This window comes from Syngnathus leptorhynchus, chromosome 5 (genome assembly GCF_054491065.1).
Source record: "Syngnathus leptorhynchus isolate UIUO chromosome 5, UIUO_Slep, whole genome shotgun sequence".
In the NCBI taxonomy this organism is placed as follows: domain Eukaryota; kingdom Metazoa; phylum Chordata; class Actinopteri; order Syngnathiformes; family Syngnathidae; genus Syngnathus; species Syngnathus leptorhynchus.
The window spans coordinates 7,711,744-7,732,557 of NC_141199.1; the positions used below are offsets into that span (position 1 = coordinate 7,711,744).

General features: G+C 39.1%; 3 protein-coding genes across 6 annotated transcripts; 2 read left to right on the forward strand and 1 right to left on the reverse strand.

Annotated features, from left to right (window-relative positions):
* The first annotated feature begins 908 nt into the window (after nucleotides 1–908).
* Nucleotides 909–9,022, forward strand: LOC147056623 (sodium channel and clathrin linker 1-like). Its single transcript, XM_085913007.1, has 17 exons — nucleotides 909–1,070; nucleotides 1,146–1,195; nucleotides 1,280–1,412; nucleotides 1,789–1,914; nucleotides 2,602–2,672; nucleotides 3,010–3,100; nucleotides 3,280–3,371; nucleotides 3,472–3,649; nucleotides 4,468–4,566; nucleotides 5,051–5,122; nucleotides 5,235–5,309; nucleotides 5,441–5,580; nucleotides 5,752–5,944; nucleotides 6,187–6,383; nucleotides 6,575–6,653; nucleotides 7,038–7,133; nucleotides 7,626–9,022. Exons 2-17 carry the CDS (start codon nucleotides 1,146–1,148, stop codon nucleotides 7,662–7,664), a joined length of 1,731 nt encoding a protein of 576 aa, XP_085769133.1. The 5' UTR covers nucleotides 909–1,070; the 3' UTR covers nucleotides 7,665–9,022.
* On the reverse strand, nucleotides 7,752–9,666 carry c5h4orf33 (chromosome 5 C4orf33 homolog). Of its 2 annotated transcripts, none has more exons than XM_085913009.1 (6): nucleotides 9,268–9,666; nucleotides 8,998–9,191; nucleotides 8,768–8,828; nucleotides 8,602–8,653; nucleotides 8,309–8,508; nucleotides 7,752–8,159 (listed from the first exon to the last, which is right to left on the reverse strand). In XM_085913009.1, the coding sequence occupies exons 1-6, from the start codon at nucleotides 9,330–9,332 to the stop codon at nucleotides 8,063–8,065; spliced, it is 669 nt and encodes a 222-aa protein (XP_085769135.1). In that variant the 5' UTR covers nucleotides 9,333–9,666; the 3' UTR covers nucleotides 7,752–8,062. The 2 variants fall into 2 exon arrangements, with proteins under 2 accessions (XP_085769135.1, XP_085769136.1); XM_085913010.1 differs by having other exon boundaries at nucleotides 7,753–8,159; nucleotides 9,515–9,663.
* Nucleotides 9,667–9,738: 72 nt separating this feature from the next.
* Nucleotides 9,739–20,513, forward strand: sclt1 (sodium channel and clathrin linker 1). 3 transcript variants are annotated; one of them, XM_085911936.1, is made up of 22 exons: nucleotides 9,739–10,289; nucleotides 10,378–10,512; nucleotides 10,675–10,742; nucleotides 10,926–10,978; nucleotides 11,077–11,149; nucleotides 11,680–11,735; nucleotides 11,856–11,991; nucleotides 12,937–13,059; nucleotides 13,138–13,203; nucleotides 13,519–13,589; nucleotides 13,750–13,840; nucleotides 14,141–14,232; nucleotides 14,380–14,557; nucleotides 15,031–15,129; nucleotides 16,354–16,425; nucleotides 16,529–16,603; nucleotides 16,720–16,862; nucleotides 17,011–17,203; nucleotides 17,777–17,973; nucleotides 18,400–18,478; nucleotides 19,031–19,126; nucleotides 19,765–20,513. In XM_085911936.1, exons 2-22 carry the CDS (start codon nucleotides 10,479–10,481, stop codon nucleotides 19,822–19,824), a joined length of 2,055 nt encoding a protein of 684 aa, XP_085768062.1. In that variant the 5' UTR covers nucleotides 9,739–10,289; nucleotides 10,378–10,478; the 3' UTR covers nucleotides 19,825–20,513. The 3 variants fall into 3 exon arrangements, with proteins under 3 accessions (XP_085768062.1, XP_085768061.1, XP_085768060.1); XM_085911935.1 differs by having other exon boundaries at nucleotides 10,445–10,512; XM_085911934.1 differs by lacking the exon at nucleotides 9,739–10,289 and having other exon boundaries at nucleotides 10,307–10,512.
* The last annotated feature ends 301 nt before the right edge of the window (nucleotides 20,514–20,814 follow it).

The following is a 20,814-nucleotide window of genomic DNA, read 5'->3' on the forward strand; positions in this document are numbered from 1 at the left end:
CATCTCCAACAGCCTGTTGCAGATGTTGAACAACCGCAGCCTCCTCAGGAAGTATATCCTGCTTTGCATCTTCATGTGCAAGTGGCTGGTGTGGGCTGACCAGTCCAGTTTACCATTCAGCCACACCCCAAGATAGTTGTACGAGTCCACAGTCTCCACCTCAACTCCCCCCAGTAGTACTGGCCTAGGCTTTGATCTGGACTTCCCAAAGTCGATGACCACCTCCTTTGTCTTGGAGACGCTGAGCTCCAGATGGTTGGAGTGGCATCGGGTGGCAAAGGTATAGACCCCTGTACTTCTCCTCATACTTCTGTATGTGACACAGCTCAGAGTTGTAACTGAAGTCCAAGGTATACAGGGTGAAGAGAACAGGGGCCAGCACTGTATCCAGGGGCACCCCAGTACTGTTGACCACAGATGGTGTCTCTCAGTCTGACATACTGTGAGGTAGTTGGAGGTCCATGCCACCAAGCAGGGGTCCACTCCCATCCTGCTCAGTTTGTCCCCAAGCAGAGGGAACTGTGAGGCAGACATACCAACCACAAGAAGACCAGCGAGGCACATCAATGTTTTGCAATCAAGTTGTCAAAATGTAATTAATTGGTATAAGAATCGGAAAAGGCGCTAAACATCAATTAAGTAAGATTGTGCTGTTTACCTCCTGTTTCATTTTCAAAAGGAGTTGGTGTACTTTTAGGCATAAAACACCAGTAGACAGCAGTATCACTTTGGAAACCTTGCTATCCAGAAAATCCTAAAACCATGCTTAGTGGTTTACAGCATTTGAACTAGACTAATCGGATCCAAACAATTGATCTTTTTATTTTGACAATTTTAGCGGCCTTATAAAAGCATTGTCATGTGACTTCACAGGTGCTTATTTAATGGCCGAATTGATGTAACAAAGGAAGGACAGTCAAATGCGGATATAAAGACAGTTGTTTATCTTTAATCAGCACTATATTATGTATTTATTTTAGGTGGAATAGTCATGCCATTTAACCGGAACTTGCTCACCACAATAGTGTGAATGTTTGAATTTAAGATCAAATCTACAGCTCCTATACAAGGTATATTAACGTTCTATTTGCTCATAATATTTCAAGTATTCTCTGAACACACATTTCATAGTGGATATTTGACAGATGATGGCCGTCAAAGTGAAGTTGGAAAGTGATGTCAAGGACGACGATTGGTATGGATTTTTTTTTGTTATGAATCAAAACAAGACAATATACTGGAAATATTAATAAATATATGCTTCCCACTATCTTTGCAGGCTGCACAGAGAGCTGGGGGAGTCAATCACAAATAAGCTTCAGATGCTCCCATTGACTTCAGGAGCGGAGGCTAACATAGAGGAAAACAGAATGATAAATAACTATGAAGCTCAAGTCCAACTTTTTAAGCAGGTCTGCATGTGTTCAAATGTGGTTTTACTCTCGAGTTAATTGCGTCTGTATTAGTGCATGCAAGATATGTATTCACATAATGTACAGTAAAATATTTGGTTGGGTTTGAAGAAAGACCGAACTTGAGTGGATGTAGTCTCTTTTACATACATACATCTATCCATTACCTGAGAGGTGTTTCCTCATATTATCTACATTACAATGATGTAATATAGTTTGAAGGATTACATGTTTAACATAATCGTCCATAGTTTATGTTGGAAGTTCCATGTTTACAAATCAAAGTCTTGATTGTAGAATTGTAAAATGTGTCTTTAACAACCGCATGTGTGAATTGCTTAGAATGTATAATCAGTATATTTTATGTATTTGAAAGGAACGGATGCAGGTCACAGAGTTATGGCAGACAGCTGTACAGGAACTTGACTATCTACAGGAATTCTACCAGAAAATGTTCACTAACGGACTCAATGCCAATGCAACAGGACAACAGCTGATACCAGTATTTACATCTTAACATATACAGTTTTTGACAATTGACCCTAGCAGAGTGCTCAAAAGAAAGATATATTGATGCCTTTTCTAATATGACTTTTAACTGTTGTTAAGTTTGTCAGGTATCTTCCAAAAATGATTTCACAATACATCTGCAGTGTTTGAAGCTACCGCTTGATGAAATATGTACGAATCTTGTGAAGAAATGTCAACCGCTACCACCAACTCTATCTGTTATGCTATAATTAAAAATGTTGGCATCACTTTAGAGGTCACAATTTACCATATGCTTGGACTTTCCCAACACCTGTTCGACAAGCACCAATGAACAAATAATGAACTACATACATTTATTTGGAAGTGACTAAACAGAACAAGAATAGGTAAAGTGCCATGAGCCTGAAAAGAATTTTTGTTCACAGAGCTGAGCTGTAGCGTAAAGTCAATTTTGAGTTCAAGTGGGCTAAATGGGTTGATTTGTTCACTCACTACCATGTTCACTCTCTACCGTGTAATTTGTCTATTCACAATCACTCGCTGATTGAAACCAGGGTCTAGTCACCCTTTTTTACTCAGGAACTCATAACAACATATGCAATACAAAAAAATGAATGGATACTTATCCATCCATGTAAAATGTATTTTTGCAAGCATGCCACACTAATGGCAGTTGTGTATCTTTTGTCACTCACAGACCAACCGTAATTTTCCGAAGACAATGGCGGGAGACAGCGAAGAGGTGGAGAACTTACAAACCCAGCTCAGGTAACTAAAGTTTTGATTCAATGTCGCTGTTGCAACGTGTATTTTAAAAACCAAAATACACTTTTAATGTTGCAAATACACCCAGATTAATTATTTTGCCCTGCAATTAATTAGCTGACAACCAGTGCAGGTTGTACCCTGACTTTTGCCTAGTCAGCTGTGCCTCCAGGTCACCTGCAACCAGAATGAGAAAAAGTATAATACAGAAAGGATGGATAATTATTGTTTCTCATCTAAAGGCCACATTATGCACTATATGTTTTATATATTTATATATATATATATACACATCATATAAGGCCTGACGAGCGAATGTTGGATGTCACTTGTGTTATAGAACAACCAAATCTGATCTGAGAACAGCCATAGCCAAAGTGGATGAGATGACCAAACAGCTCCAGTCTGCTCAGCACCAGCTAAAGAGACAGGTAAAATGTAGTACCGTATTGGCCCGAATATAAGACGAGTCTTATATACGGGCCAATACGGTATTTGGCGTAGGATGGACATGGAGAATTTCACATGATCAGACTAGAGGTTCAAACAACTATTTTATAACTACTAATTTTTCAAATCTGGCTTTTTTGTAAATACCATGTGTGTTTAGGAGGAAGGTGAAGCAGAGGCTCAGAGTAGAGAGGAGGCAGCACAGAAAAAAATCCAGCACCTTCAGACAACCATCAGCCAGCAAGAGACCAGGTGATTATGGAAAGCAAGGGTTTTATTCACAAACATTTAATGCATGGGGAAGTCATTTTGAAGATTTTCTCATCAGCTCTTGATGTTTATAATTGATCAGAATAAAAGTCGCATGTCACGAGGCAGAGACTGCACTCAAAGATCAAGCTATGTGGGAGGACACAGCAGCGAACCTAAAGGCCCGTTGTTCTACTTTAGAACAGGAGAAGTATGAGGGTCTGGACAAAGTGCGAGAGTGTCTTCAGATGGCTGAGGAAGCAACATTGCAGAAGGAAGAGGTACATTTCGTACTTCCAATTATAAAGTAGAGACTGTTCTTTCATTTGTATTGTTGAGAAAAGACCCACCAGATTGCATTATTTTTTCACTTGAAATGTGTTTACTAGCAGATTATTTTAGTTATAATAGACATAGTGTGTGCCTTAATTTATCTATTTGGTGTCACTTGAGTATACCATTTTATTTCAGTGGCCATTGGAGCAGCTCTAATGTAGTTATTGTATGAACACTGTTTGGCAATGAGTGACCATGAAAATTAAATAGCCGTTCTGTTGATCTTCCTACCTGTTTCTCCGAGATGATTGGTTCCCAACCACCGTGTCCCGACAGTGTGCAATAATAGATCTGAGTATTTATTTACTCCCAAAAAAGTTAAAGGACTTGTACATTTGTCGATGCTACTTATACAACTGTTTTAATGACTTTTACGACTGTTTTAATGAATTTATTGTTACTTGACAAATGATAGGTTAAGTATAGCTTGAAAACAACAGTAAAACATAGACATACAAACACAATTACCATAAAGGAGAAAAACATAACTCAAACTTAACTTACTGGCAGACAAAATAAACCACGTTGGCTGTCTGTAATCTGTAATGTAAGCAATCATGAGTGATGATTAAAATGTTATTTAATGAGTATGGGCTAACCTAAATAGGTCAATAACCCACCAGTCTTTTTCTATAAAACAAAACGAAAGAAAACACTACTCTCAATATCAGATGTAGAAGCGGAGGATCTTGGGAATCTTGAATCTGACTTCGGTACAAGCATAAACTCTCTAACCTGCTGACCCTCCATTTATTTTCCTCAGGCTCAGTTAAGAGCAAAGCAGTTGAGGGACGAGCTAGAGAAGACAAAAAAGGCCTTCCAACAGTTGATCAAGGAAGCTGCTCTTTGTTTCAATAAAGAGGTAGAGAATGTCATCTGTGGATAGGAAGCACTTCACTTGAGTTTCCCTTTGCCACCTCTTGCATGAAGAGTCACTTTTTTCTCTCTCTTTATTATTCACATTTGGCTTAAACGTACAGATTACACATGCAAGATAAAGTTTAGTCAGCACTTAACCTGAATAGCGACGATTACAGGAAGAGACACCACATGCTATCATATAATAAACCTAAATATAGTACTTTCTTTCTCACCATCTTCAGATGACACCGATATTATTATTATTATTATTATTATTATCTCAAACCATTTTACAGTACTGTCAAAATCTGGGCACAGCAGCCAAGAGTGCATCCTCGCCATGCATGTTGTTTGCAATTTGTTTGCCCTTTCATGTTTTATTCTTGATTGTGTAATATTATATTGGTGATAATAGTCTGTTAGGAGCTCACAACATTCTGATGAACTAAATTTGCCGCACTGACAGAATTGTACTTTTATAACAGCTGGATAAAATGCGTCAGCAGTACAACACTGAAATGCAAAATATGGCTGAAGAATTGTCTCTATTGCAAATGGTAAGTTTAAATCACAATGTATACATTTCATTCATTCTAACTATTTGTTTTCACAACACCTGGTTTAACCTGCAATATTGATGTTACACTCCACATCCTCTTTTTGTTATAGGAGTGTGTGGACAAACAGTCTCAGATTGAGAGGTCAAAGCGAGAGAGAAAAGCTTTGGAAGAGGGAATGGCAAAGGTAGATGTTAAACTATAGTAGAGGAAACAGCTCAATTCAGATCCAAAGTCTTTTCAATGTTTTATAATGCACGACTCTTGCATAATAATCTTACGCAATGATTAATTGGTTGTTTGTTTTTTTCATTTAAGATGACCAAGTGCAAGGTAGAGGATGAGCTTCGGAAGATTGATGACTTTCACCATAGGTGTCTAAAGGCAGAGCGGATGAGGGATGAAATAAGCATCATTTTGGAAAGTACCCAAAGCAAACTAAAAAAGTTGGAAGTGGAGTAGGTGGATCAGTCATACATTCACTGCTTTTAAAGCCAATCGATGATTATATGATGTTGTTAATAATCACAGTACAAACCAGAGGCGCTCGCTCAAAGACATCAGCTGCGAAATCCATATAAAATTACGTGGCATTATTATCTTTCATGTTTGCATATTTCTATCTTTAGCTACAGTGAGGAGTTATCCCGACGACAGGAAGAAGTGCAACAGCTAAAAGGCTGTTTGAATGCAGCAAGAGAGGAATGCGGCAGAATCAGTGACGAGCGACTCCAATTGCAACAGGAGAATGTTCAGTTCCGCAGGGAGATGGATGAGCTGCGGAAGGCTTTCTTGCAAGTCCAAAAGAAGGCCAAACAACAGGTAAATGTGAGAATTTAAGAAAAAAATGTGGGGAAATGCGCCACTGAGAACAGAGTACAGATCATCCAAAGTAAGCAGAGAACCAGTGGTTCTTTGTCATATTCATTTTACCTAGTACTCAACATTTGCATAGATGCCTGTACAACTTATTGGGACACTGGCAACAGATAAAATGTTAATGGCTAGTTTTGTTTTTTGTTTAAAGGAAAAAATAGACTTAGCATGATTCTACAATTTCCTAGATTACACAGATGATGCAAGAGTACAGCATTAAGGAGAAAACACTAAAAGCACAGATGAGTGACCTGGAGGAGCACAGTCGCAGCTCAAGTGCTGATCTGATGCGCCTTCTGACAGCACAGCAGAAAAGTATCCAGCGCTGGAAAGTGGAGGCGTCAAACATGGCCCAGGCTTTGGAATCCAGAATTAAAACTCTCACGTGAGAATTTAAAACAGCAGATTGAAAAGAATAGACATGAATAGAGAAATGAGATTTGAGACTAGACTTTTTAGAGGGTCAAGAAATATCTCCATTTTGATGACATTCTTATCATGAGAACTGTTCAACCACAATTAAAAAAGATATATGTGCGTGATTTTCTTTTGTTTTTGTTTTGTTTGTTTTTTCAGAGAAGAATTGGATCTACACCAACAGCGTTCACATGAATATGAAATCCAGCTGTCAAAAAATAACGATACTATTGTGGAGGTTTGTGAAAAATAAGGCGGAGGATAATGATATGGTCGTGGTGTTTCAGCTTCCTCCCACATTCCCCAAAATGAATGTTAGACTCTAAAATTTCTCACAGATTTTGAAGTCAATGTCAGAATGAATTCTTTGTGTGACCTTTTGCTGTCAAAGTCCAGTAAGCACCCAACTCTCATCTGAGGCTCTATCTACCTTATGAGTCTAAATATGATAAACAGCATCGGTAATATATGATTTATCAACTTAATCCATTAATAACTGCCATTAATGCATGTGCAGGATTATCATACAATTCACTGTCTTTGATATGAAGAGAAACCAATACTGTAACATTATTTTTACATCGTCTTTGTGTAGACAATGGTGTATATTCTGTTTATTCAGTATGAGAGACAGCTGGCTGAACTCCGAGAGAAAGCCAGTCGCCTCCAGAGACGACTAATTGAAGTTGAGCAACAAACAACTCTACCTTCACAACAGGTGTGACGACTGAGCAGCATATTGTACTGATAAAAATAGTCTATTGACCTATGGCCTCTCTTGAAGAAATTGAGGGTCGGCTTGTGACATCACTCTGTGGCCTCATAGCGTGTGTGCTTCAATATAGGAGTGCAGCGTTCATGGTTGTTGCATTCTATTAATTCAACATTAGTTGGCACGAAATTCTATACACTGTTATGTTTAACGTTTCTGACAAACAGGAACATGGGCATGTCATGTACATAATCTTTAGTATTCAAGTACCGTTGAAAGAAAAAAAAACAAGTGAACCCTTTTGATTGACACCAGACAGCAGTTCTTGGGGAATATTTTTTTTGATGAACTGGACTCTAGGTTGGCTGACAGCAGTTCCCAATTAGCTCTTGGATAGTGTTACTTTGCTTACTTTTTTGGGAGTCGGCACATAAACTTTTCCTTCTAACTATGTGTGTGCAAATAGAAATGATGTTAATTCTGTTATTTTCCTGACAGCTCCGGTTTGGCATCCCAGGGACGGAGGGCCAGTCTTGATTCCTCTGAACTCTTATCAGTCACTCGTTTGTCTTTAGAACATCCACAATAAACTATAAAAATATACAAACACCAGAGGTATACAATGTAAAATGTATATTTATTGATTTCCCAATCTTTAAGTGATTACTGAACCAGTTCATTCATAGATATACAAACACCACAAAATGAGAAAGGGAATTAAATAAAAAATTTAGAAAAATCCAGAAAGGCATGAAATACACTTCAATTGCATCATAAGACTATGCCAAAATCGCTGACATAAATTACTGAAAGACATTTCCACATTTGTGACAACACACACAAATGCTGCAATTGTACCCAAGTATATATATATAAAAAAAAAATAAAAAAATAAAAAAAGAGGAAGAAATAGGACAAACGAGTTAGCAAGCTGCTCAGCGTTTTCCCTTCCAGAGATCAGACTCTGGCTGCTCCCAGCCATCCCCCATGATGCTTTGCAGTCGGAAATTGCCAAAATACTTCAGGGCATGGCTAACAGGAAAAAGACAGAATGTAAAATGTAATGCACAATGTTGTAAACATTTGTGTTCTAATTAGCTGCAAGAGAAAATAATTGTTTCGCAATGAGTGATAGCTATGCCTAATGGTGTACTTACAACTATGCCTAATGGTGTACTTACAAATTTGGCTTCTGTCCTTCGACTATCTCATCACGGGGGATGGAGTAGAGTGCTTCGTATGTGCGCATCTCTCCAGAGCCATGAATAGCATAAGAGTTCATCTTGTTCACATTGGGAGGAAAATAAATCCAGGGAAGGAGAGCCTCACCTATCCATTTGTCTCCTATGACTGTCGTATTAAAAACTAGCGGCAGTTCTTGCTGAAAGTGGGTACAAGGGACATTTTACATCATGCTAAAGCATATTAATAGCCCTTTATGAATCTGTTGATTACTTCAATTACATCTGCCTACCTGGAACGCTTGGCCGACCCCTGACAGCAGTAATACCAAATGCTGACCATGTCTGAAGTGAAATAAGAGAAAGCGGTACAAGATAAAAATGGAAGTTTCAGTATAACTACATTTATTAGATGCCCATTGATGTGTCCAATATTAAAACAAATTAAATTTTACTTACGGACAAACCTCCACCTCTAAATAATTGTCTGTAGTACTATCGAGAAAGAAGGACTCAACAACTGATAAAAAGGGAAATATTGACATTTTTAGCACCAGACTTCAAAAGACAATGTAAAATTAATGCATATAAAATCTCATACCACATGTTTTCATGATAGATTTGTTTGGTCTACATTTTTCATTTAAAATCTTTCCAAATACAACTTCGTCTGAGCTCTAATCACCCACCTTCATAGTTCCAGAGCCCAGGGAATGGCTGGCCGGCTGCTCCAGCTGGGGCCTCTGGGTCATTGAAAAAGGGAGCAAAAGTCTTCATTTTTAGCCCTTCAACACCAGGGGAGAAGATGATCCTGATGGGGTCATGATTCACAGGATTGCTGTCCCAAGTGTGCAGGATCTCAAACTCTGCTTGCATATTCGGCCTGTAAGTAGAATTGTATACAAAAACCGTAAGGTTCTATCTGGCCCCAGTTTAGGAAATTATAAATATCGACTTACAGAGAATCACAACTCATTGTCATGCAAATGACTGTCACAAACTGCAGTCCACGAACTAACCCCATAGTGTATTTCCAAGAGACTAAACGATAAGCATCCTACACTGCTTTCTTAAACACTTCAACTTTTCACGTTCCTGTTGTTCTTTTACGCAATGCGTTATTACATTAGGTTAATGTTTAACGGAGTTCTGATCATTCACGTTATCAAGCTCGTAAATCCAATTTATGTAATAAGCAAACCTAACCTAAATATGGTCTCAGACCCGTCCATGTCAACAGTCGAGTTTACCAAAATATGATATCAGCAGTCAATGGAGAATATACCAGTGATGATAAAAAAAATTCCCACTATTTGTTTTATGCGAGTGCAGTTCGTGAACTCAACTGTGGTCAGTAATACGGTGCACTTCCTTATTTCAGAAAGCGGAACGCTTTCGTTTGCTAAATTGTACATATCGGAACAATTTTCCAACGCACAGCTGAGCTGTCATTGGCTGCTGTTTGTTTTCTTCAAAACGGACGGCGCAACTCGATTATTGAAATGCCCTCTTTTTATCATAATTTAATAATACAAACAGTTGTCAAACGTAAACTATTAAATTAAATCGATTTTCATATCTTTAACCACTATATGTAATTGTTTTAAATACCTGACTCAGTGCTAACGGGCATTTATTAGCTCGCTTCTTGTGCTAATCTCCTGTAAAAGAAGCATTAGATTCTCTCTCGATCAGCTTGGTACCTCTTTTTTCCCCAAAGCTGATACTGTGCAACGCCAGCCATGCTTAATTTTCTAGGAGCAAACCCAATACTAATTTTGCATCTATGTCTGTTTGACGCGCTAGCATAATATTTTGACATTTGCTTCCGCCTAGGCCAGTGGTTCTTAACCTGGGTTCGATCGAACCCTAGGGGTTCAGCAGAACCTCCAATCATACCTAATTTATCATGTAAATTCGTGACGACGGATATTTGAACTGGTCTCGCAAAGTTAACAGCAGAAGTCAAACTGATTTGCAGGTATGTAATCTGTTGCGAGTTCCTGCATTGTGTTGGTTTTGTTCTTTGAATAAGGTGATGTTAGTGCACGATTCATTTTGTGCATCAGTAAAACCATGCCTTGAATTTGGAAAAAAGAATAATTTTACTGGTGGGGTTCGGTACCTCCCAACAAGGTTAAGAACCACTGCCCTAGGCTGCATCATCAACATGGAAACGGAGGTCGAATTTCTTCGTGATCAAGGTAAGAAAACAAGTCACATGCTGAATTAATTACAATTCGACTGCATACTATTTACCTGCACGATGCCATGCACCAAGAAAACGTCCCCATTGTCCAATTTTATTCGAGAAATTAATGTGTGTAATTTTTCGAGGTGCAAACTGCAACAATTTGTGTCCTTAGTCCGCAGGCTAAATTCATCTCTCAACCAGTATCAGCGTGAGGAGCATGCACGCACCAAACCATCTCAGGTACCAAACGAAAGCTCTACCATACATTTTTTGTGGTACAGTATTGTGTATTTAGTTGACAATGAAGTGGGATAGGTTAAGGGAAAACTGAAATGTGGAGGAGACATGTCATGATGCATACGATGTGTTCAACCAAATGCTTGAATTCAGACTTTATGATACGACTTTGCAAATCCCCCCCAGAGATTCGAGGAAAAGAAGGCTGGGGTTGATGCTCCCTGGCTCTCTAATAGGAGGTATGACACGACAATTTGGTGTTATTGGAAATGAGATTTGTAAGTCATATGATGGTTTGAGCGTGCTATTTAACTAATACACATTTTCTTTATTACAGTATAATGGCTCCGTTGATAGCCGAGTATGATCGGCACATTGATGAAATGTCTCAAAAGCTGCAGAAATATCAGGTAAAACCCCCAAGATTAGGTAATTATTGAAAGGAGGCTCAAAGTTTAAAAAAGAGCTTAAACTTAATGTACCTTTTAAATGCCAATTGAAATTTGTTCAAATTCAAATGACATTATCGCTGATTCAAGAACAATATCATGATTTTATGTATCTTACTGAACCTCCCACAACAGCTTTGCAGTTTTCACCTTTTTAAAAAGACCACATGCGAGTAGGGTTCACTCATCTCTCACTTAGATTTGAGTGTTTTGACATAAACTGTTTTGTCCAGTTAAGCTGAGGTTCGATTTCCACATCCCCTTCTCATTTTTGGTCACATCATTGTCTATCACTGAACTTCACGCACTTGGAACTCTCAATGTCATGCAGGAGAATGAATAAATGCTGAAAGGGATTTATTCAAGAATTGCCAATATCATGTGTAAAAACCAATATAATCTGAGTTTTGTCTTTCTTTGTCACTTTTCATCTATTTAAATTTTTTGGGGTTGTAACCATTTACATACTTTGGCTTCATTCATGTTTGCAGGTGTCAATGACAGATGTCAAAGAAAGGTTGGAGACTGTTGTCCAGGAAAATGAAAGGTATCTGGCATTTGTTGGTGTCTGTCAGAGTAGTTGGTTTTTATGTGACATTACTAATATTGTACTATACTTGATTGTAATCTAGAGAAGTGGTGAGTAAAGGTTTGGATTTTATTTCAGGCTGCATGCAGAACTCAGGGAATCAGTTGAGAAGCAGCTTCAGTCACCTTCAACGATTTCTGGAGTGGCGATGAGCACAGTGGAGAAGGAAGCAGTGGTGGAAAACCTCCAAGAACAAATCAAGCTTTCGGAACAGGTCCCAAAACTTTCACGTGTACTTTTTATATATTTCCAGTTTTAAGTAGCAACAATGTTTTGCCTGTTTTTCAAACAAAGGAAGACAAATATTGTGGTTACATTTGCCAATCCGTTTGTTTGTCTGTCTGTCCGTCCGGACGGTACCGTACCACACTGCGCAGTCAGTCATTGGGCAGTAGGTGGGAGACAACCTGAAATGGTTGCCAGCCAATCGCAGGGCACACAGAGACGGACAACCATTCGCACTATTATTTATGAACAATTTAGAGTGTTGGGATCCAATTCATCTTTATTTACAATGTATAGCACTGCAACATTGTAGTTGACCACGGTGAGAAGTGCATACTTACTGCTCCCCTTGACTCAGGGTACAACAGGTCTTTATGCTAGTTGACTGCCACACTCACATAGGCAATGACTGTGAGATCTGGCCATTTTTTTCTACCATGTCTCCCGCGGGTTGTTTTGGTCCTCTGGTATGACTACTGGATGCCTCGTCATCCGGGAGGTGCTCAGAGTAGAGCTGCTGCTCTTCTGCACTGAGAGGATCCAGATTAAGTGGATCGGGCATCAGATCAGGATGCCTCTTGGACCATGTCCCGGGTGAAGTGTTCCGGGCATGTTGACCAGGGGGAGGTCCTGGGAAAGACTGGAGGACAGACACGCAGGAGAGACTGTGTTTCCTGGTTGGCCAGGGATGATCTCTGGAACTCTTGGGAAGAGCTGGATGAATGTTTAGGGAGAGTGAAGTCTGGGCTTCCCTTCTCAAGTGAACACCCCCACTTCCCCCGGACAAGTGGAAGAACATACATGCATGAATGAAGTGCCTTTATAATGGAAACAGCGCAATCATTCCATTATTTATATTTTTGTTTGTTTGATGTACGACCCTTTCCCGATACCTGCGTGGATAGTTTTGAATGTGTTTTATGTATTTGAATAGGAGCGGATGCAGGCCATGGAGTTGTGGCAGACAGCAGCACTTGAGCTTGATCGCCTCCAGGAGTTCTACCAGAAGAGTTTCACTGATAAGCAGAGCGCTAATGTTAAAGAACAGCAACTCAAGGTATACCTCATACAATGACATTCATAGCCACTGTGTTGGGTACTTTAGGACAATAACAAATTGTTTTCCTCATCATAGGATCAAATCGTTGTTACCCACCAGCACACACAGCAACTCCAAGTGTCTAATCAAGAACTACAATTGGTATGTATTGGGTAGAGCATGATACTTCTTCTGGATGTTTGAGATCTCTCACATGTATACAGTTGCACACAAACAGTATACAGTAGTATTTATGTGAGCCTTGACTGGAGTTGTAAGATGTGAGAGTAACATGATATTTATCTGATGTATATTTAATGAGAGGGCAAAGCTAGGGGGTCTAACTTTTACTGTCTCGTGGGAACAGTAGCATTGTTGTTAAGCGATTTTTAAAGTTTTTACAGTTTAGTTTGAGTCAAAGCATACAATAATGAAATGCCATTCAAAGGGCAAACTTGTGTATCTTGTCACATACAGACCAATCAGCAGCTACTAAAAACAGTGACAGAGCAGAGTACAGAGATGGAGGGACTACGCAGCCAGCTCAGGTAATAATTGTTGATTTACAATAGCTGTCACTGCAGTTGGGTTACGTTGCTAGGTGCATAACCCAGCCACGCCAATTGCTACATTGTAGTCTGATAATTGGGGGGAATGATTAACAAAAGTAACTATTGACTGAAATGTTCTCTGGGTCTTGTGTTCTAGAATGACCAAAAGTGATTTGGGGACGGCCACAACCAAAGTGGAAGAACTGAACAAACAGCTCCAGTTAGTTCAGCACCTGCTAAAGAGACAGGTGAACAAATACTTGTTTTAGAATATGATACATTGCTTTTGAGTCGAAATGCTGAAACAATTTCTTTGTTGCTATCGGAACTTCTGTAGTATCGTTAAGACTGTTTACCCTCATTCAAAGATTTTGACATTTTGCCGTATATTTTTACGCTCCATACTGTAATACAGTATACCTCTGTACAGTATACAAATTTCTGGCTGATATACTTCTCAACCTCACCTGTTCTCTGGACGTGTGTGCGTGTGCGCGCGTGCAATACTGTACTGTATTAAAGACCATGCACATATTGCATTCATTCAGGAGGAAGAGCTTGCCGAGGCTCGCAGTCGAGAGGAAGCGGCAGAGAGACAAATTCAACAGCTTCAGTCAACCATCAGTCAGAAGGAGACAAGGTGAGACAACTGCAGCGTCACTTGACCTGGCTTATTCCATAGACTCAGTTCATTGCTCGAGAGATAATACTCCAATATACTGTATTTTTTTATGAATTGCATCGGTTACTTGTGCAGTTCACTATCAGTTTGATATTTTCATTTAAGGCTCAAAACAACATCGCAGGAGGCAGATGATGTTCGAGGAGAACAAACTATGTGGGAGCAAATGTCAGGGAACCTTAAGGTCCGATGCGCTACCTTAGAACAGGAGAAGTATGATGCTCTGGACAAAGTTCGAGAGAGTGTGCAGATGGCTGAGGAGGCTGTACTGCAGAAGAATGAGGTAGCACATACTCATTTATTCACCGATAATGTTCTTATTGCATGAATGTTTTTAATGCATGTATTTGCGTTAACAGTGTAAGTTCACTAAAAAGTTTTGTAATCAGTCAATAGAGTATCAAACTAATATTATTGCATCTTACCAGGAAATTCTTTGCAGTCCAATGGATTCATTCATCTCTGTTAATTCAGAGGTTGTTCAAGAACACAGGCGTTCTCTTCTCTGCATTTCAATACTTTCTGTGCACCAACTCTTTACAATGCCATTGTTGTTATTTTTTTGTAAAAGCATTCTGCGTGTTTGTGATAAGTACAGTGTCCTTTTATGATTGTAACTATACTTAGTACAAACCATAACTATGTCTACCTACCATTTCAAATTTGCATGCATATATTTTGGTGCAAGTAGTATATATGGTATGAGGGAATTGTTTAACAGTCTTTCAATCAATGCAATTTGCTTTTTTTCCGTAGGCTCTGTTAAGAGAGAAACAGATGATGGAGGAACTTGAGAAAACAAAGACAGTCATTCCCCAGCTGATTGAGGATGCAGCAGTGCGCACCAGAAAAGAGGTGTTTCTATATGGTTATTGAAGCAAAGCTATTTCTGCTGACGTCTATATCCTGTACACGTACTCATTTTTTTTTTTTTTTTTTTATAAGCCAAACCATATTTAAATCCCTGATCAAGCAAACCTGTTTTTCTCTGCTGTACTCAATTTGCTTAATCATCATTCTTTATTCCTATATATATATATATATATGTGCCAAAACACATCAAAACAAAGCTTTCTCTGCATCTGTTTAACTGGTTAATCCTGCTAAAATGCTATGTGACTGGAAAGTGAGCTCTCAATTCAAATCACTGACTTTGAGGACTGAACCTTGAAGACTGGATACCTTTTATGTTTTATTCACAAGGTAATTGAAAAACCTAATGGAGAGATTGAGACAGGGTTAAAAGATTATCCAACAAACAATCAGACTCTTACTCCTGAAATCTTATGAATGGAAATGATCTCCATGCTATTGTTATAGCGAAAACACGGATACACTCATACGTGAAATAATCTCTCTGATTTATTTTTGTGTAGTAATGAAACTGGCCTCAAAAAGCCAATCCACCCTGCTTCAAAAAAATCATAAAGCCAGTCTTTCGTTGCAATTTCCTGCACTAATATATCTTGGAGGTATTTACATTAATTTTGTCCATTTCACTGACACCAAGATCACACCAAAAGATTATGATGTATTTTCTGATCTAATGAGTTGGGACAGTGTTCCAAGACAAGGTTGACGTCAGAATAATGTAACTAACTCTAAACTCTGGAAAAAAAATACTATTGCAATAATAAATGCCACAAATAGTAGTAGGAAGATGGTAGCCTAATTTTATTTAATTATATTGTGTTACTACCGTACATCTCAGTCACTATAGCAAAGTTTTTCTGTCTAGCTTTATTGTCTGTAATCGGAAGTTTCTGCCCTAAATTTAATAGGAAAGCTACACATTGTAAATAGTAAAGTTCACTCAAATTGCCTTCAATTGAAAACATTTGTAATGGAATTAAGTCTCTAAGTGTGATACATTATGTACAATACAATTTTATTTGATAGGATTGCTGCACATTGTTAATAGTCAAGTTTTCTCAAATTGCCTTTAATTTAAAACATTTGTGATAGAATTAAGTCACTAACTGTGATACATTTATGTATAATACAATTTACTGTCTGCCCTTAAATTCCAATCATATTATCTATGCTATAATGCAGCTGCATGACATTTGTGATGAACAGGTGGATAATATACGCAAGCAGTGCAATGCTGAGCTTCGTCGTATGGCTGAGGAGCTGTCATTATTGCAACTGGTAAGAGACCTCACACAGAAATATGTTCCCAAATCTGCCTTTTATAGCCTACAATTCTTACTACCTGATTGGGTATGTTCTCACTCTCCTCACTCATTTGCAGGAGTGTGCAGAAAAGGAATCTCAGAATGAGAGGTCAAAGCGAGAGAAAAAAGCTTTAGAGGAAGAACTTGCAAAGGTATTGTTGCACTGATGATTAGATTTAGATCAGCCGCTCTAAATTTTCTTTATGTCTGTGGCCTTTATGAGCCCCATCATCATCAACCATGAGATTGTTGTCTTTTTGTGATATAGGTAGTTAAGGAGGGTCGGGCCGAACCAGAGCTTGGGAAATTTGATATCCTTCACCAGAGATGTCTCACTGCAGAGAGGATGAAAGATGAAATAAGCATTACTTTACAAAGTACACAAAGCAAACTAAAGAAGATAGAATTGAGGTAAGTGCAATGCTTAACATTACCTACTACTACTATTACCAACTTCCTGTAATCCACAGGGCAGTTACTTAGCCAGTCCTTCTGAGCATCTAGTTGTGCAACACTTTGTTCATTTATTCCCTGTCATCTTCCACATTTATATCTGTAGCTACAACGAAGAATTGTCCCGAAGTCAGGAAGAAGTTCAGCGACTCAAGGGTTCTTTGGCTGCAGCAAGAGAGGACTGTGTCAAAATCAGTGACGAGCGACTCCACCTGCAGCAGGAGAATTTTCAAATACGCAGAGAGATGGATGAACTGCGTAAGGCCTCCTTACTTGTCCAAAAGAAGGCCAAACAACAGGTAAGGAAAAAGTGAGGAAAAGCTACTAGGTTACAACAGAAGTCTCCAACCAATTGATCGATTGATCAACTTTAGGCCCTGGGCTGGTCCCAAATCAACATTGTAAGGTGTACGGGAGAAAAATAATTGTGTGCGCATAATTATTATCCTATTTGTTATGTCAATGTTCACTACACTGGCCTAAAAATCCTAACAGTCTCATGTCAAAAACAAAGTGTTTTTAAAAAAGGCAAAAAATTGGGCACCTTAACACGTGTGACCTGCATTACATGAGGTTATTAGTGGTCAGCAGTTGTACACAGTCCCCGATCAAATTGGTTACGGTTGGAGGTATCTGCATGCATGCACTCGTATAAAAAAAAAAGGAGCACAGAGGGCGATGTGATGTCTCGTGATTGTATGAGATCAAGAGAAAAATGCTGTGCATGCTGGAAAAGGTGTGTGGGTTTGCAATGGTGACACTGAACTGGGTCATTGCGAAAGGTTGGGCACCACTGAGCTATAAGACGTATGCACGTGAGTCAAGACATTTAGGACCTAACCTATTTACTGCGCTGCACTGTCTTTTTCCAGGTGTCACAGATGGAGCAAGAGTACAGCCTAAAAGAGAAGTCTCTTAGTGCACAGATGAGTGACTTGGAGGAGAGCAGTCGCAACTCAAGTGCTGATCTAATGCGTCTTCTAACTGCACAAAACAAAAGTATTCAGCGCTGGAAAGACGAGGGAAAGAACATGGCCCAAGTCTTTGAAATAAAAATGAAAAATCTCAAGTAAGAACCGATTAACCGATGATTTAACGAATCAATATTTGAGGGATCTTAGTACAGCTTTGCCACTGCCAGTTTCTTTGTTTAAAAACTCGAGAGCTGACACCTGACTACTAATATGCATTATGGTAATAGGTAATAGTAGGGCTGCACAATGTATAAAATTTGAGACAATGCCACATGCGCTATGCAATAAAGTAATATTTATGGAATTGTATGACCTTATTTTGACTGGTCAGATGCAATATTCAACACACAATATCACATGTTTTTCCCAGTGTCGTGCAGCCCCAATTAAAAGTAAAAAAAAACAAAAAAACGTGTTGAAGTTGTTGTCATTCACCAAATAAATGTGATATCTATCACTTGAATCCATAGATCCAGTAAAGCTATAGTTTAATTTGTGTGGTGACGGCTTTTGTATTTCAGGGCAGAGCTGAATCAACATAAGCAGCGGTCACACGAGCTCGAGCTCCAACTGGCTAATAACCTAAAAACGACTGAAGAGGTGGGTGCAACACATGAATAGTGTTTATCTGGAATCAAGAATATAATATATTGTAGGCTGTCCTTTCAACACAATGTAACACGACTTGACTGACCTCAGATTCAAATTTAAATTGATCCATTCAGACTTGACAAATGATGTGCTCTCTAAGCGCAAGAATACAGATCACCCAGTATTAATTTTTCCCTTCCACATTTTGTCGTTACAGACATATTCCACGATAGACCAAATGCAGTTCTCCCTCAAAATTGTGACATGATATATTTTTCAGAATTTTTTATTTATTTTTTTGGGAAAAAATATGATGTTAAATGTACATGGGTTCAAACTCCTTACGCTTCTTGATGCCGTGTAGTCAAGCATTATTGCCTTAATTGGGGGGGGAAAAAAAAATCTTCTATTCTTCTAATGCTGCGTATACTGGAAATGAATTACACTTGGCTAGAAATTTTCCTAAGGAAATGAGAGAAGCTAATATCAGTTGACTGTTTTTGAAAATGTTTTCCCTGTAGTGATCAGATCTAATAAAATGTGCATATTGTGTTTGTACAGTATGAGAGACAGCTAGCAGAGTCTCAAGAGAAGGCCAGTCGCCTTCAAAGACGACTAACTGATGTTGAGCAACGTGCAACGACTGCTTCACAACAGGTACCACTCTTGAGCACAATTATTTCATACCCAACAAGCCAGTGACTAGCAAACTGAACTTTTTTTTTTTTTTTTAATACCCAACAAGCCAACTCCAGTGACTAGTAACAAATGTGCTACAGGAAGCCTGAAGCTAGCTAATTACCAAATCACCAAGTGACCTGGTATCTTAGAAGTAACACAAGCCTTATTAGGTATTAACCATTTTATTTAGATTGCTGAGTGCAGCTAGCTACAAACAGGTTTAGCTGTTCACTTGACCACGTCTGTACCGTGTTTTGGAACTGTCGTCGTGGTTTGCTGATGTCAGGGAGCAGCACCAAGAACGCCCACACCTTCAAAATGGCCAATTAAAAAGTGGTGCATTTTTGTCCAATGACAGGACGCTATGAATACTCTCCCCCCCCCCCCCCCCCCCCCCCCCCAAAAATGTAATTTTTGGAGAGTTTTCATTGGATGGGCAGAACGTACCTCTGGGTGAGCATGACTTATCTCTGGGGTGTGCAACGCCCACTCAGTCCACCCGTAGACACGCCCCTGATTTGTTTTCGTTTCCAACAGCATGTCAGAACATTTTTAAATATTAAAATTGTGGGTTTGTGCAAATAGTAATCTAATTTTATCTGTTTCCTCCACAGATTTCAGTTATGGCATCCAAGCAAAGGAAAACTTACTTTTGTGAGCCAAAGCATGAATAAAGGCATTTTTCACAGATCTATTGGAACTGTGATAGGTGTCATTTTGTAACATATTGTTGATTTGATTTTGAGTTGTAAAGGTGCTTCAGGAATGTTGGCAATCCTCTAGTCCTCTGTTACTGGAACATTTTCATCCATCCATTTTCTGAATCGCTTAGTCCCCACGGGGGTCGCGGGTGTGCTGGAGCCTATCCCAGCTGTCATCGGGCAGTAGGCGGGGGACACCCTGAACCGGTTGCCATCCAATCACAGGGCACACAGAGACAAACAACCATTTGCACTCGCACTCAGGGACAATTTGGAGTGCTCAATCGGCCTACCAAGCAATATTTTTGGGATGTGGGAGGAAACCGGCGTGCCCGGAGAATACCCACGCGGGCCCGGGAAGAACATGCCAACTCCACACAGGGAGGCCCGGAGGTGGAATCGAACCTACACCCTCCTAACTGTGAGGTGGACGTGCTACCCAGTGCTCCACCGAGCCGCCCTGGAACGTTTTCAGCATTTCAATATTTTTAATTGTGTGCAACTGTGTATTGATTTGTGTTTTTCCCCCCAGTAATGTTTCTAATAAACAGTAAACAAAATACACAATGTCCCCGGAATTATCAGAGTCCTATTTAGATTGGGCGGGATTTTTTTATTTTATTTAATCTGAATTCGATCAGGTTTCTTGATGTAGATTCTACATTTTAGAGGATCAACAATCATTTCAATGTCCGTTAACTTAACATGGATTTTCACTCTTCACCCCGTCCAATCCTTTATTTTTGCGGTTTCTTTTTCTGGTGTCCTATGCTGCAGAATTGACAGAAAATACGCAGTTTTACTTTTATACTGAGGTATATGAGGTAGTATTTCTTTTACCAGAGTTCAAGTGAGTATCCTTTTGTCATTTATGCAGTTGGGTTTTAAAGTCTTTAAAAAAAATAACAATTGGCTGAAGACTGAAAATGGTCTCTTGCTTATTTACAGGTGCCTTTGTAAAAC